The sequence below is a fragment of the Carlito syrichta genome, unplaced genomic scaffold, assembly GCF_000164805.1.
Source record: "Carlito syrichta isolate Samal-C Ts95f unplaced genomic scaffold, Tarsius_syrichta-2.0.1 Scaffold74859, whole genome shotgun sequence".
In the NCBI taxonomy this organism is placed as follows: domain Eukaryota; kingdom Metazoa; phylum Chordata; class Mammalia; order Primates; family Tarsiidae; genus Carlito; species Carlito syrichta.
The window spans coordinates 355,120-372,377 of NW_007018955.1; the positions used below are offsets into that span (position 1 = coordinate 355,120).

Here is a 17,258-nt window from a genome sequence, read left to right on the forward strand (position 1 = left end):
TCCACCCCCCTCCCCAGTTTCTTGCTACTTGCAATCCTTTTCTTATAGTATGGAATACTACGCAGCCATAAAGAAGAACAAAATCATGAACTTCGCAGCAACCTGGATGGAATTAAGGTTCATAATACTGAGTGATCTCTCACAGAAACAAATCTACTTAAAAAAAAAAAGAAAACTAGCAGGCTGGTCTATATTGGTCTTAGTTGATCTGTTTTTCTACTATATATTTTGTTTATTAATTATACACTCGGTATATGAGGAGATGAAATGCTTGTTATTACTTTTTAGGACTTTTGCTTTACATGGCATGTTACAGATTGTCTAGAGGAATATATTTTATTTCCAAGTTCATTGTTTCAGCTTGTATAGCTAACAAATTCTATACTACTCTTGCTATTGGTTAAATTTAAGCAATATGGTAAAAAATTTAAATATTTTTCATTTACCTTTTTTATTTAGAAAATCATCATTTAAAGCTATTATTCATTTTAACATATTATGTTGTTTTCCATTAGACTATCTCAAAGCACAGACTTGACCAAATATAGATTAATTAGTATTTGATAATTGAGTGCATACTTCATGTGCAGCATGGTAAATAAAGGAAATATCCTCAAGAGGGCATAGATGCTAGTTTCCTATAATTCATGGAAATATTCTCAAAATTATCTGAAGCATTCAGATTAATTAGTTTGTTCTTTGTTTCTTTGTAGCCTAAAATAATAGATATACCAAGGAAGCATTAGTCTGTGCATCATCAGTTTCATGACTTTATCCTTTGTGGCATTTATACAATTTTATGTATAAAATGTATGTATATCATTTTTACAAATTGTTTTCCCATACATGATGTAAAATTGTTTTCTCATGTTTTGGTATTCACTGAACATTGTGTACCAGCTTGTATGTGCAATATTACACAATAAAGCATGTGTGTGTATATACAATCACACACATATATATTTGCATTTATAATAGATTGGAAATACATGAGAATACACACTTTTAACTGGTTATGTGTAGTCTGTAAGGCCCTAAAACAAAACTTCTTAGAGACAGTATAAAAACATTATTAATTACATTTTCTTCACACTATTATTTACCCAGATCCCAAATAAAAAAACTAGAAGTCACCCTAATTTTTAACTTTCCTCCTAATTTTACTTCTAATTCAGTGTCTCAATTTTTAAAAATCACCCCACCCCCAGTAAGGAATGTTTTAGATGTTCTTTTCCTAATTGCTCTCCCACACGGAAGTTTAACACCACAGAACATATTTATATACTGTGATTATCTAAACTTTTTTGTTTCCCCTATCTTCACCAAGAGAAGTATTCCCCTGGGAGTAATACCACGCCCATGGAAATGTGGGTTCAAATGCACCATTAAGCCCTATGTAATTTACTTCTCCAAGAGACCCCAGGAGCTCAGATTTAAGATTACTGAGCACAGATGTTTTTACTCATTTCTAGTTTTATGAGAAAAAGACTAAAAACCTTAACATGAAAATAGAAGATAACCATGTCTCTAAATTATAAACTATAGGAAACAGCTTTAGTGAAGTCTGGACCAAAAATGTGGGGAAATATTTACAGAAGATGCTGACATCTTCAGCTGTTGAATAGAGAGGGTATCAAATTCTCTAGAACAAATGCAACAGACTTCAACAGCCCAGCCAGTACCCTGTAGAATCTGGGAGAACTTGGGGAAATGTCAACCCTGGAGCACTTTGAAGTAAGGTTTTCTACCTGAGAGTGCAGGTGACAGGGTTTAGAAGATTGTCTCAAGTCTGCCACCCTGCAGCAGAGTAGGCACTGGGGAACTAGATGCAGGAAAGGTGGCAAAAGCTGTTCAGGATTGTTTACAAAGAAAGAAATTGCCGTAACACAGTTATAACACTCATGACCCTGTGAAGACTTTGATAAGAGCATAGCTGGTCTGTATAATTCTACCCTTATTAAAAAATAAGCAATAATATGACATGGTCACAGTTTATGCATGACAGTGTAGCTCATATCACACTAATCCACATGTAAAACTACAAAAGCTAAATAAGTACAAACGATGCGTGAGAACAACAATTATTTTTCTAAAAACCTGTTGTAAGACACTTGAAAACGGCAAGGCAGGCAGGAACATGAGGAGCTTCAACCTTTAAAAGAAGAGAAAACACAAGTCAGTATATCGGTCTCATGTTTTCGGAAGGCACCTACCAACTCGGTGACTTGTGATGACAGCATCTGGGCAGAGAGGGTGGTCTCACCAGGCTGGAAGATGGATGCCACCACCGTTCAGGAAGTGAAGCTGGGTGCTGTGGGTGAAGAGCTCATGTGTGCTGTAGACTTCCCTTGTTCATGGGCCAGCATGACAATTCTAAGGAAGCGGCAGTGGGCACAGCAGAGCCACACAAAACCCAGGGCCTCCCATGCTAGGGATGTTGGCTGGACTTTGAGCTCCCAGAGTCTGGGCCTGAGAACCACCATTGGTTTCTTGTTCCCATCTCAGAAGGGCCAAACTCTGGGTGCATTACACTCTGAGCAATGGCAGAGACTTAAACCCAACCCTGCACAGGAACAAGATGAACCTCTCTGTGAGTTGGAAGAAAATTTTACCCTGTTTGGAGGAAAATAATATTATCTAGAACCTCTATGGGTTTTCATCCACAGTGTTTGACATCTAATTAAAATGTGTGAGCCATATGTTTACTAAAGAAAAAAAGAGACTACTTGACGGAAGACTAACAAATAGTTGTCAGTAAGGACTTTAAAATATCCATGATTAATGTGTTCCAGAAACCAAGGGAGGATGAATATGTTCAGCAGAGACCTGGAATCCATGTTTAAAAATTAAAAAATTAAGTGACAATTCTAAAACTAAAAAAAAATACAAAAAATTTAATGGGGGGTGGTTAGTGGCATGTTAGAAGCAACAGAACAGAAGGTTAGAGAGTTGGTCAATAGAAAGTGTGACTCGACACACAGAGAGAAAAGAGAGAAGAGACCTTGAAGGAGAATATGAGAAGTGTGTGGAACAAGATGAGAAGTCCCGTATGGATAGCTGGAGACCCAGAAGAGGCTGGAAGATGGATGCCACCTTAGGCGGTAGGAAAATGCTCGAACACTGAGATACAGGCTGAGAATTTTCCAAAACTGATAAAGGGCATCAAATTACAAATACAACAAAAAACCTAAGAAAACCCAACAATATATGAAGAGAAACAAAAAACTAGTGTGATTATAATAAAAGTACAGAAAACTAAAAAAAAAAATCCTTAAAAGAATCTAAGTAAAAAAAGAAAGGGAGCAAAATTATCTTCTGGGAAGGATAAAACTTTAGCTAAAATTTTAACAGATATTATGAAACCCAAAAATTAGTGGATAACCAAAAGGAAGAATGAAAGGAAAACATAAAAAACTTCCAACATACAATTTTATGTCAGTACATATTACCCAGTCAAAATATCCCTTAGAAAGTTAATGGATGCATGGATGGATGGGCAGACAGACAGAGGGACCGTTGATTGATAAAACACCTATGCGTATTTATCATCAGCAGACTTGCACTATGGAAAATACTAGCTCATGTTGAAGAAAAGTATCTCCTGTTGGAAGGACTAAACTCCAGGAGAGAATAAAGAATGGCAGCGTTAGTAGCAATAGCAGCAACATCTTGAGGCAGTTAAAACATATGTAGAAGTAAAACTATATGAAAGATGAGAGGGAGTACATGCTTAGTTCTTGCATTATTTGAAAGTGGTAAACATGTCTAACTTAAGGGTGATTTTGGTAAGTCAAGGTGCATACTTTAATGTTTAGATTACTCATACAATAATAGGAGAATGCACAACTAGATGCTAATGGTGGAGAAAGTATCAGATAACAAAAACAGCTCATGAATCTAGTTACGTAAAAAGGAGGAGTAGAAGAAAAGATGGGGAGATTAAAAATAAACAGCATGTGGTGTATTTAACTCCAGCTATATTGATAGTTTGTATGAAAGGTAAATGGACTAAATACAAATGACCAATATCATAGAATGACAAAAGGAAGATATCAATACAGATCATACAAATACTTAAACAATATTATGCACAACTTTATTCCAATAAGTTTTACAAGTCGGATTAGGTTGAGCAATCTGTGACCAATAAGTCGTTTTTTACTATCTTTGTTCACATTCACATGCAGTGTTTTACTGTAAGAAACAATGTCCATCTTCTCCTTTGATAATTAAAAGCAAATCCATTTCCTTTAATATGTAGTCACATATCTTTGCCATATTTCTAATTTAGAATTACCCCACATCAATAACAATTTTAACCTAAGCTTCTGTTTCATAGAGAAAACTCAGAGGTATATAATTGAGCATAACATGTTACATGTGAACAGCTTAGATGCCCAAATCATGCAGCGCACACAATAAAACTCTTGCACCCGGTGTCCTGTGCACATATTCTCAAGCTTGAGAAAACCCAAGTAAAACCACAATTAACATAAAAATTAGAGGCATTTTTAATGTAAATATATATACATTTCTTGGCTGTTAGCCATTTTTGTATTCTATCTTACTTAGCAGCTGTCCATATAGCCAAAGATTTTTAGTAATGAATGAAACATAATATTCATGCTAGGTCTTAGACTTAATGAATCTCTTGTAAATTATGCACAATTTGAACTCCAGCCAACTCAATTACTGTTGATATCAGAAATTCTTCAAAATTGCAGAGTCCTACTTCATTAGTGTATCATTTTAAATTTTTTCATGAACTTAAGCATTATTGGAAGAGATGTTAGCTTATACATTAACTAAAACCAGTAAAGGCAGCTTCGAAATTCCAGATTAACTTGTCTATCCAGGAGAAAACCAATCTAATTTTTTTTTTTTGAGTTGGAGTCTCAGTCCATCTCCCAGGCTGGAGTGGAGTGGCACGCTCATGGCCGCCACAGCCTCAACCTCAAGTGATCCTTCTACCTCAGCCTTCCATGTAGATGGAACTACAGGCATGTGCCACCATCCAATCTAAATCTTAACAAATAAAATCATGTGCTTGCATTATATACCACTAATAAAATCTGGAAGAAGACGTAAAACTATTTTTTTAATTGTGATATGGTGTACATATCATACAACTCACTCTTTTAATGTATCCAATTCGGTGGCTCTTAGTGTATTCACAAAGTTGTGCAGCCATCACCACTATCCAATTTCAAAACTTTTTTTATTATCCCCCAAGAGAAGCATGTGCTCATGGCAGTCACTCCATTCCCTGTGTTCTAGCCCCCAGGGACCACTAATCTACCTTCAGTCTATGGATTGAAATGTTAGGCATTTCGTTTAAATGGAATGAAACAATGTCTAGAATTTCATATCTGGCCTCTTTCATGTAGTATAATGTTTTCCACTTCAATCATGCTGCAACATCAACCTTATATCTTTTTATGGTTGATAATATACCGTTGTCTGGATATACTAGATTTCATTTCTTCATCACTTGATGTGCACTTGGGTTGTCTCCACTTTTTGTCTGTTATAAATAATGTTGATATGAATAATTCATACATGTTTGAATGGATATATGTTTTCAGTTCTCTTGTGTATATGCCTAGGAGTGGAATTGCTGGGTCATATGGTAACTCTGTGCTTCACTTTTTTAGTTTACTTATTTATTTCAGAGCTGTGGGGTACCTTTGAGGATTTTCTTCATAAGTAAATTGCATGCAGGTGAGGTTTGAGCTTCTAGCAAGCCCTCCTTCTCCCTGGTAGTGGATCTGGTACCCAGTGGGTTGTGTTTCTTATCCCCTTTTCCATCCTCCTTCTTATGTTTCAATTTTGAATGAAATTACTAGACATACAGTAACTCTAAGTTTAACTTTTGAATGGCATTGCTAGGTCACACAGTAACTCTAAGTTTACCTGTATTTAAAGTGAACTCAGCTGCAACGTGTTTTGTAAAAAAGCATATTTTACATTCCCACCAGCAACATTGAAGGTCAATTTCTATAGATTCTGGTCAACACTTGTTATTTTCTATTTTTTATTATAGTCATCCTAGCACACATGAAGTGAAATATTGTGGTTTTTATAAACCTGCTGGTAAGCCAAAATTATGTTAATATCGACAAGATTCCCTTGATAAGTTGTGGATTTCAATTTTTTTATTAAAATTCTTCTGAATTAGTAATTTAATGAGGATGTATTTTTCTTAAAAGGCTAGTATATTCAAAGTATTAAAAGTTCAGTTCCTTCTCTGGGGATTATTTAGTTCTCTATGCTAGAATTATAAAGGTACTTATCAATATATTAATATATAGACCCATCAGAACAAATGCTCTATTACATTTATGAGATCTTAGGATATAATATTTATCTTCTGGGACAGCTGTCTCTAGGGTACAAAGTAAGAGATTTTTGTCACTAACTGAAAATACTAATTTTTAGTAAAGAGAACTAGCAACTTCAGTGTGGCCACTCAGTCATAGGCATAAAATTAACTTGGACACAAAAGCCAAGGTTTTAAAGCACTGTTTTTCCTTCAGTGTGCACTAGACAATTTCTGGAGTGATGTGACTTTTTAGAAGCATTCAAACAAACAGACTTGCAAAAAGACTAGCAAACCAAATTTTCTGTCATCTGCCACCCAACTTTCAGTATATCTATGATCTACTGAAATCTGTTGGTCATCTCTTCAGCAGATTTCATCCCTAGATAGATCCCCTATTGTTGCTGCCACTAGTTCAGAAAGTGCAATTAGTCACAAGCAAAGCTTTTTTTCCCTCCTTAGTAGTCTTGCTTAGATTCATTAAGACTGCAGAAAAGACTATTGAATCCCAAATGAGACAAGTTTGCCAGAGCCAGAACCAGCAACAAACAAAATTTACACAGCATACCAGAGTCAGAAAAATGAAAACAGAAACAGAAAACTGTGCTGTTGCCTCTTGAGATGAAATCTAGAAGCCAGAAAGAGGCATTCTTGGGTTTAAGAACCGTAAATTACCCCACCTGGACAACATGACTTAAGTAGGGAATTCATTTGAGCATCTTTGGTGGGACTTCCAACATCATCAAATGTAGTTCTCAAAATTAAAACGCAATCACCAGAGAAATAGCAAATGCTGAGGTTTTAATTAACTCACCAGTGAAAAAACCAGCAGTATGACAAGCCACTTTCAAAGATGATCCAAGAAGCTTGTGTACTTATATATACACATTTGTAGTGTGTATATTAAAAAGAGGGAGAGAAACCAGAATAGGATTACTAAATTAGATGCAAAACTGGATAATGGGTTCTTGATCAATGAAACTATGACCTGTTGGCTATCCTCTACCAAATAGTAATCATTTACTTCTTTCCAGCTTTTTTCTTTCCCTCAAGTTGACATCTAACTTTACTGAATTGTAAAATGTTTGGGCCATAACAAGAGTAAACACTAAGTCAAAAGTTTTACATCTCCCTAGGGAGTCAAATAACCCTTGGGTAGGCATGTTAGGGAAAAGTAAGGTAAACTGGCAACCATTTTGTTTGTGGTTAATTGTTTATTTTTTATCTTAGTTCCAAGTTTGGACATTTTTGTCCTTACTCTGAAGCGGTGATTACTCTGAGCAGTTGAGTGATGGTGTCTTTCATGAGACACAGAAACTTCGAGAAGGTGCCTTTTTTATTGAGCAGAACACTATATATGAGAGCTTTACTAGACATATTTGAGCAGGCATGTCAGTTGACTGCTAGATGTATAACTCCAGAGTCCAGGGCTGAGTACAAGGTGGAGAAGCTCAACCAAGGTCTGTAGCATACAGACAGTATGTGAAGCTTGGGACTAGGTGAAACATCCCAGAGTTGGTTTCATATGGAAGAATGTAGGCCACAGGGCCGGACACTGGGGAATGCCAACCTTTAGTGGTGAAAGAGGACAAGTCTTGTCAGTGAGGTGCAAGTTTGGAAAATCCATGAGAATAAAGTATTTCAAACCAATAGAATCAAATGCCCTGATGAATGTTGTACTGGGAAGCTGCAAGGATAAGATCTGAGAAGTGACAGGATTTTGCTACATGGAGTTATTGGTGACTGAGAAGGGACAGTTTTAATGAAGTGGTAGAGCCAAAACCTGGTCCAAGTTAGTTCAGAAGAGACTAAAAGGACTAGGTAACTCCTGGAGATTTTCAGTCAGCAAAATGTCTGCATGAAGAGAGGTGACTAAAAAGAACGCGTGTTTTGTGTTGGCTTGATTGTTAAAAGTCTGTATACTGATAAGCCACTTTTCACCTCCTACTCATAAAGCCATTCATTAAACAATGGGGAAGTACTGGGGTCCATTTAGTGAGACGTAAGGTGCATGCTCTTATAAATATCAGAATCTTAGTAGAACTATACAAAATAGAAGACAAAAGGCCAGGACACAACAGCCGTGATGCAGACAAAAATCTTTGTGAAGCAGAAAGCCTTGCAATGCCTTGTGAAGGGTAAAGACATACAGACAAATGGGAAGAGTTTCCATGTAAAAACTGAGAGATGGGGAAGTAGGTATTTGTGCTAAACCAGTGACCATCAGAGGGATTAATTGGACTGGTTAGATCCTCCACACCTCCCTCAAATGCCTTATTATGTTCTCATCGAACATTTTAGAGAATTCCAGCTTCTTTAAGAAGTTACCTATCCTCCTATCATATAAGAATGCTTTTAAGCATCTAAACCAATATTTTATTTTTTTAGGAAAAATTACTTAATACAATTTATTCACACAATCATTTTTAATATAACCTCTTAAATCAACCTACTTCCATTGGTAACACTTAATATATAGATTTCCCCATGTGTATATGTTTTCTTTTTTTTTTTTTCCCCAAAAGTTCTATTTGGCAACATTGTAGAGCATTTCATTGCTAGTATTGTACTGGGAAGCTGCAAGGATAAGATCTGAGAAGTGATAGGATTTTGCTACATGGAGTTATTGGTGACTGAGAAGGGACAGTTTTAATGAAGTGGTAGGGCCAAAACCTGGTCCAAGTTAGTTCAGAAGAGACTAAAAGGACTAGGTAACTCCTGGAGATTTTCAGCAAAATGTCTGCATGAAGAGAGGTGTTTTGTGTTGGCTTGATTGTTAAAAGTCTGTATACTGATAAGCCACTTTTCACCTCCTACTCATAAAGCCATTCATTAAACAATGGGGAAGTACTGGGGTCCATTTAGTGATACGTAAGGTGCATGCTCTTATAAATATCAGAATCTTAGTAGAACTATACAAAATAGAAGACAAAAGGCCAGGACACAACAGCCGTGATGCAGACAAAAATCTTTGTGAAGCAGAAAGCCTTGCAATGCCTTGTGAAGGGTAAAGACATACAGACAAATGGGAAGAGTTTCCATGTAAAAACTGAGAGATGGGGAAGTAGGTATTTGTGCTAAACCAGTGGCCATCAGAGGGATTAATTGGACTGGTTAGATCCTCCACACCGCCCTCAAATGCCTTAATATGTTCTCATCGAACATTTTAGAGTATTCTAGCTTATTTAAGATGTTACCTATCCTCCTATCATATAAGAATGCTTTTAAGTATCTAAACCAATATTTTATTTTTTTAGGAAAAATTACTTAATACACTTTATTCACACAATCATTTTTAATATAACCTCTTAAATCAACCTACTTCCATTGGTAACACTTAATATATAGATTTCCCCGTGTGTATATGTTTTCTTTTTTTTTTTTTTTTCTCAAAAGTTCTATTTGGCAACATTGTAGAGCATTTCATTGCTAGTATTGTATATCCATTAAAAAAAGTCTGGAATCTTCCCTGCTCATCTTAATACATGTTCATGACAGAAATAAGATAGAAGACATTTCCTTATACTTTTAAACTTCTCTGTAACCTAAAGAACATTGCCCAGAATTTCACAGTAGTATTTTTCTGGATTGACTTTAAAATGCAAATTGAAAGCTGTAATAGAATTCCATTTTAATGGAATAATGGGGAGAAAAAAAGCAGACACTCCTTAATTAGTTTATACTTTCCAGTAAAGATAAAACCGTCAGATGAAGGGTTTTCAGTAACCGCTGTAAGATGTGTGTTAAAAGACTGATAACATGAAAAACCACTGATTTCTTAGTTTTGGGTGTTTGATTGAGAATGGGCATTGTGATTGTAAAACTGACCAAATCTTGACATTTCTGCACATTCTCCAGTAGAATTCTGCAAGTATAATATTAGACGCAAGTAGTGAGAAGAGCCTTAAGAAGGTGGCAGATTGAGATAATTTGTCCAGATAAATCTGTGAGATCAGTGAGGTTGACTTGATTGTTAAAGGTCTGTATACTGATAGGCCATTTTTCATGGACACAGGAGAAATTGACTAATAATTAGCAGGAAAGAGAGTCCACTGGCATTGGGACTGTAAATCCCAAAGGGATAAGTTTTGGACTGATAATATGTAATATTCTCATCTGGGTTTTGTAAAACAGAATGCATAAAATACATAGTAAAATTATCAGATATGCAAATAATGTTTAAAACTTTGAGTTGATGAAAAGATGATTGGAATAAATTGAAAAACTAAGAATCTTTTATTGTTATCAGAATTTTGATGTAGGCCAACTGAAGTGATGTAGCCAACTGTTAAAGATTCCAAGTCAACCTCCTTGCACAGAGGTCTTTGTTTCAGTGACCCTCCCACAAAGGATGTTGGTAGCCAGTCTCATCTCTTTTCTGCTGCATATGAATCCTCCAGTCTTGCCCACTGACCTTTCTGAACCGCTTTATATTCATTTCATCTCATTGCCAATATAGAAACAAAAGTGGTTTTCTCTTTCATCATTTGTAATCATATTAGGATTTCTTCTGACCCACATATGAAATTTCACCACTGTTAAAGATGCTGTGTTGGAAAACATGTAGTTTTTAGTTCAAAACAAGAAATAGAAACTGAAGACCAAGATGGCAATAAGGATCACATGTCAGTTTTTGCAAATATTTTGAAGAAGCATCAAATTAATTAATAGAGTCATTTCAAATCTAGTGAATCAGTACTCTATTAGGCCTGAAAGGGTAGTCTGACTTGGCCACACAGCTGAATATGCATGTAGTTTAAAAGGTCCCAGGAGTCCTGGCACCCATGCCCCATCTCTCCTCAGCTCTCAGACTGACACTGACTTTGACTAGTAGACAAAACTTTTCTCACTGACTTTCACTGGTGCCTGAAATTCTTAACTGTGGTATATTCTTTGAGGGAAAGAATGCATCTACTTAGATGAGCTTGTGCAACCTGAGAACACAGATAAGTACGTTTTGATAGAAGTTAACAAGCAAAAAAAGGAGCAGATACAGCATAGAGTGTGAGGCTTCAAGGGAGGACCTGGATGAGGGGAAGAGGAGGGGAAGCTTCAACCAAAAGCAGTATTTGCTTCTTGGCTTTTTTTTTTTGACTCCTTAGTAGTCTTGCTTAGCTTCATTAAGCCTGCAAAAAGGATTATTAGATCCCAAATGAGACAAATGCTATTTTTATTTCTTAAAAAAAATCAGAGTATCCGTTTTTTTACACTGTTTTTCTCTCAACACTATATATGAACTTTCCTTATTGATTTAAATACTTTCAGTTTTCCCCTGGTAACATAGTAACCACAGTATTTACAAAATCGGTCAGTACCACGTATCTCCCCTGGAGAGCACTGGTTGCCTTTCTCTTTAGGAAGTCTATAGAGTGTTTAGTCTATAGAGTGTTTCGTGTTGAAGTGGCATTGTTTCAAGCAATATCTATTCGTAAGTGTTGAGGATGGTGATATGATCTTAAGGTATATGTGACTGGAAGACTTCTTCTCAGTGGGCTTTTTCCCTAACAGAGTATCTGGATTGTTTCAAATGAATTGGATTTAGAATTTTGGTTATGCTGACCTGTAATTTATGGATGCATATATGTTTTTACTTTGTAAATATAGTTCATTTACCCCCAAAATGCAAGGCAGACGGATGGGGCCTTCGGGAAGAGCCATCACGAAGAGCACCAGCGTGAGTGGAGAGATTTACTCACTGGAGCACCATGACGGCAGCCAGTCAGACACAGCTGTGGGCACCGTTGGTGCCGGCTCCAAGAAGCGGAGGTCCAGCCTGAGCGCCAAGGTGGTGGCCATCGTATCCAGGAGGAGCAGGAGCACATCTCAGCTGAGCCAGACGGGTGAGTGACGCGGTCCAGCCCGAGCATTTCAGGTCCTTGCTGAGGCACAGTTGTCCCCACACTGTGGCTTGGGATGGGATTGTGGTATGGACCTGAATCTTCTCTGAAAATAATTTGTTTTCTCTCTCTGAAACATCTGTTAAATGTCTGGGTGTATTTTTTTTTTTTTTTTTCTGTGCAGCTTTCTGAACAAGGTATCATTTTCTGAAATCTGTAAAGTGGTCAGATATTTTTGAGTTAAAAAAATAAGGTCATATTTACAAATATTCAAGGAAATGCAAAGAAATTTTAAAGATCCAAATTTACTTATATGCAAGAAAAGCAACAGGATTCTCTTTTTTGCAAAATGTTCAATAACTCAATTACTTATAATTTAGATATGTTTATATTTTTAATAGAAAAGAAGGTCAGTTGTGCAACTTGAAATATAGTCTACAAGGTACTGTATGAATGTAATAATTGAACTGTGCTTGTTATAGTCTCAATGCAAGTAAAACCCCAGCGGTGTTTTTTGCTTCAGAAAAATGGGTCAGTGATTTTTTTGCAAAGAATAATGTTTTAATACAAATTTGTGTTTCAAATACTTTCTATTGTTTATAAATCTTGAAAACTTCATGTCCTAAAGGTGTGTGTGTGTGTGTGTGTGTGTGTGTGTGTGTGTGTGTATAAATACATACGTATATATAAACAAATGCAAATGGGAAAGATTTTTTGTTTTTGTTTTTATATTGTGAAATGTAATAAAACACTGCTAAAGTTTACATAATCTTGGTCTGACATATGAGATAATTCATTACCATGTTCAATACTATGTAAAACCAAAGGTAAGTGGAATATTGAGCCAATTTAAATGATCTGCCCCTGATTTTCCTCTAATAACTAATGTTGGTTCCATTTTCTGTTCCTTAATGGCAAGAGACTTGCCACAAAATTTACTTATGCCAAAAACCTTCATAAAATACTTTTTGTATCTCATTCAGCATTTTGGAATGTGCCTACTTCACTTTATGCAGTCTACTGCATATATTCACAAATAAATTGGAAGTGGGAAATTCAAGTCAAGTCTTAAGATCAAAGATTCAAATGAACTAGATTAGCTAGTATCCCTGTGACATCTACTGTTCCAGCAAGGTGTGCTGTTCTGTTTATTGTGAGGCAGAATCGCTTATCTTCCTTTAGGACAGCCTTCTTTAGAATAGGTGGGGGAGGCTTTTGTCATTTGTGTTGTTTGGTTTTTTTAATGGTGGTGCTTCTTGGTTATAGGTTTTTAAGTAACTGTACATCATGGGGTGTAGAGAAGACTTTGGCCACCAGACTGCAAAGTGCTTTGACTGAGATGAAATGGAATGTTCTTTGCTGTCATTTAAGGACCAATGTTTCCTTTGTGAGAGATGACAGGTTTAGGAGATGGTTTATTTTCTTACCCAAATTTCCACAGTCTCCCTTTCCTCTTCCCTCCCTCTCTCTTCCTCCCTCCTTCCCTCTCTCTCTTTGTCTGTCTCTCTCTCTCTCTGTCTCTCACTATCACTCTCTCCCTCTCTCTCTCCCTCCCTCCTTCCCTCCCCTCTTCCACTCTAGTTAGTTACTTCCCTATCTATTATTCACTAGTTAAATAGAATATAGGGTTTTTTAAAGTATAAAACAACAATCATTTTGCATAGGAACTCTCCTTGTACCTCATCTCTATTGGTGACAGGTTCAAATGATGGTCATCAAAACACTCAGCCCCTTTCTCCTTAGTTTAGGTTGTGTCCTGGTTAAGGTGATGTCCTAACTTTCAAATAATATCTCTTCCCAGAAGTTGATTGTTAATAGCTTCCATGGCATACCCTACTTTCAAGATTAGATTGCAAATAAAGGAGCAAAAAAGGACATTGGGTTAGGAAACCAAGATACCAAAATAGTTTTATCCCAAAGTGACTCCAATGAATGAACTCTGGCTTTTTCTCTCCAGGACTCAGTTTGTTGATATGCTGTGTTGAGCTGGGTGTCCAGTGAATTCTCCTTCTATGTAATAATTTACCCTTTGTTGATAACCTCTCCTTAGTCTTTATTCTTCTTGATTTTTCTGAAGCAAGTGGCAAAAGTCGATAACTCTCAGTTACCACTCCTCTTTGCATAAGTGCATAGCCTATTTTTTCTCTCTCTTAAATCATCTGACAGTGATATTTTTCCTCCATATTTCATCTTTCCTTAGAGGTTCACCAAAATTCCTAATTTATTACTCCAAGAAATTTTATGTTTTATCACGTTGAGTTCTGCATATGACCATAAAATCTTAGCCTCCAGATTCCCCCTCCCAAAATAAATGTTCCTTAATTTTAACCTCCAATAAGAAAGTTCCTCTTGGATGCCCCACTTGAAACATGTTTGGTGTTTCTGTATTTCCTAATTCCCAGCCCTCCCTTTCAGTAATGCCACAGTTTTATAGTTACTAGCCTATAGAACTATTTTGTCTTTTTAAAAATTTCCCTAAATACCCTCTTCCCCAGCCCATCACCTCAGAAAGACCATCTGGTGTGTGTCCAACTCTAATAAATACCCGTGTAAGTCGCTTGAGTGTCTTCTCTATGAAATGAAACCACTGGTCTCACACTGGTGTGAGGCATCTGGGCCCTCCCAGGGAAAGGGGTGATCATGACAGATTTTCTAACACTGTCAGTTGATCAAGAGTTAGCGGAGGCAACACCATTGCTTATCTATTAAAATCAGCTCGGTATTCAGTGGGATACAGTGTGTTATGTTTAATGTAAATGGTTAATTATGTTTAATATAAAAAAGACTTTGATTAAAGGCTTCTAGTATAGCGAGCCTCTTTACAGTAAGACACCGTGGGGTAGAGATTCTCTCCTCAGTCCTTACAGATACAGATAGGGGAAAATGTGAAGCACTTAAAAAATGAAATCCAGTGAGCCCTTTCAGAAGGGCAGGTTTCAAGCACATCATTTTTCTACTTTTTATTTTATAGCTATAAATGTGCTCAAAGGAGTATCCTTGGTCTTTGTCTGAAATCAAGTAAAATGAGGGGTGTGAGGGGGCAGATGATGAGAGATGTCTTAACAGGGACAGTGTACATGATCAGGTGACACACACCCTAGGCCCTGACCTCACCACTGTGCAGTTTGTGCGTGTGACAAAATTTCATTTGTACCCATAAATGTATACAAATAAAAATATTAATAGTAAAGCAAATTGAAGAGCACAGGAAATTATATATGGAAAATATGAATATGCAAATAAATTGCATATATGTTGCATATTATATATAAATATGCAATTTGCTATGCTCAAAACATGGTGTACATAATTTTCTATGTCCTTATATACTTTTTCACTTGTAAATAATATTAATTTTTAAAATCAGCTCTACCACAGTTTTCATTTATAATGAAACTAGGAATACCTTTATAAAATGTGTTTTTTCACCTGGGAGACTGGCATAAACAGGAAGGTTTCCAAACCATGAATCCAGTTGCTGCTACTGGCACATGCCCTCCCCCAGTCAAGTTCATGCTTCAGTCCCCCAGCGGACAGCAACTGAATTTGATTGAAAGGGTATGAGGTAGTAGTGGAGAAGGGGACATTTAGAGAAAAAGTCTCTGAGCCAGAAATATTTTGGAACTGAATGGAGATCTAGATGAGCTAGGGCTAGGCTTCTGATGCGAGGAAGATTTTGATCTATGTTGGTTTTGTGGCCCAACCCATGTAGTGAGGCTCTGGCCCTAACTGCATCATATTCATTAGAGGTGGGTCTCTCCTTGCTGAGAAAGGAAGGTGCTATTGGGAGGGGTCTACACATCTGTGAAAATTCATTTCTAAATGCACTCTTGAAATTATGGTGACAAGTATTATAAGAATGACAAATATTTGTGTGTCTAAGTGTATAAAACTGTAATATATCCATATTTCTTGAGTTCTATGCACTTTTAAGGGGTGTGTGTGTGTATGTGTGTGTGTGTATATATAATTTTACTCCTCTGTGGATTACAACAAACTTAGAACCTATTATTATCCCCACTTTGAAGCTGAAGACATGAAGACCTGGAGGGATTAAACAGCTTGCCCACAATGAGTGACTGGGTTCAAATTTAAACTCAGGCTACCTGGTGCCAAAGCCCATGTTTTTACCACTGTGCTGAAAATAAAGGTAAAAAGAGAAACTGAAATAAGGCCCAGCAAACATTTCGTGAACCTCTGTGGGGTTTGCACACGCGAGGTCCCATGCCAGGGGCTGAATACATGGGATAGAGGGTGAAAAGGCACTGCACTTACGCTTAGGAAGTCACAGTGTCTGGGGCAGTCTCAGGTATGTGTATCAGCTCTGAAGAGGCAGGTATCCAGCGCCGGAGTGCAGGAGGAGCAGGGCTGAGATGTGACGCCATCCATTAGGAGACTTTCTTGAAGAGATGGGGCCTGAGCATAAACTGTAAGTAAATCAGAAGATTACACAGGGATAGACTGTCCAAGATGAGGGAACAGTACCTGGATTGGACATTGAAAGTGGCAAGGGCTAGCTCCCCTGGGATATGGGGATATCTGAGTGGAGCCCGCAGTTGTGCGAAAGCCTCACTTAACGCTAATGGGTACCATCCTCAGTGTAAGGAAAGGTTATCTCAGGATAGACCTTAAATCGAGTGAGCTCTGTATAACTGAGGCTAAGGTTTCTGATAGAACTTTTAGCACTTATGAAGAAAACACCTATAAATGTAAAAAAAATCATCAGCTTTCTAGACTAGAAAGCACTCAGTTTATTTCATCTAAACCATTGAGTAGCTGTATCTGTAGAATGATGCCAGGCACAGTGTATGTGTCAAAAACAGAAGTGTCATCCCCACTGGAAGAACATTCACACCTGAAACATGTGAACCAAAGCACTAAATGAGAACATATAAAGTGAAATGCCAAAAATAGCAACGTTTAGTGCTCTTCATAGATGTCACCAATGAAAGTGAGTCAGGGGTCTCGGTCTCCTAGGTGAGGACACAACCAAGTTGGTGGGTGACTTTGTTCCAACAATTTATTATTATTATTATTATTATTATTATTATTATTATTATTATTATTATTATTTTGAGTTGGAGTCTCACTCTGTCGCCCAG

At 36.9% G+C, this 17,258-nt stretch overlaps 1 protein-coding gene across 33 annotated transcripts in view; it reads left to right on the forward strand.

The window, feature by feature from the left end:
* RIMS1 (regulating synaptic membrane exocytosis 1) overlaps positions 1–17,258 on the forward strand; it is a 192,377-nt gene that overhangs the window by 115,418 nt on the left and 59,701 nt on the right. For 18 of the 33 annotated variants that reach the window (XM_008053475.2, XM_021709938.1, XM_021709934.1 and 15 more), the window contains one exon: positions 11,924–12,159. The exons of 10 other annotated variants lie outside the window; for them this stretch is intronic. In XM_008053475.2, coding sequence (XP_008051666.2) covers positions 11,924–12,159 — 236 coding nt within the window. The remainder of the gene's footprint in view (positions 1–11,923; positions 12,160–17,258) is intronic. 5 more of the 33 variants (XM_021709940.1, XM_021709944.1, XM_021709936.1 and 2 more) reach the window with 1 other exon arrangement.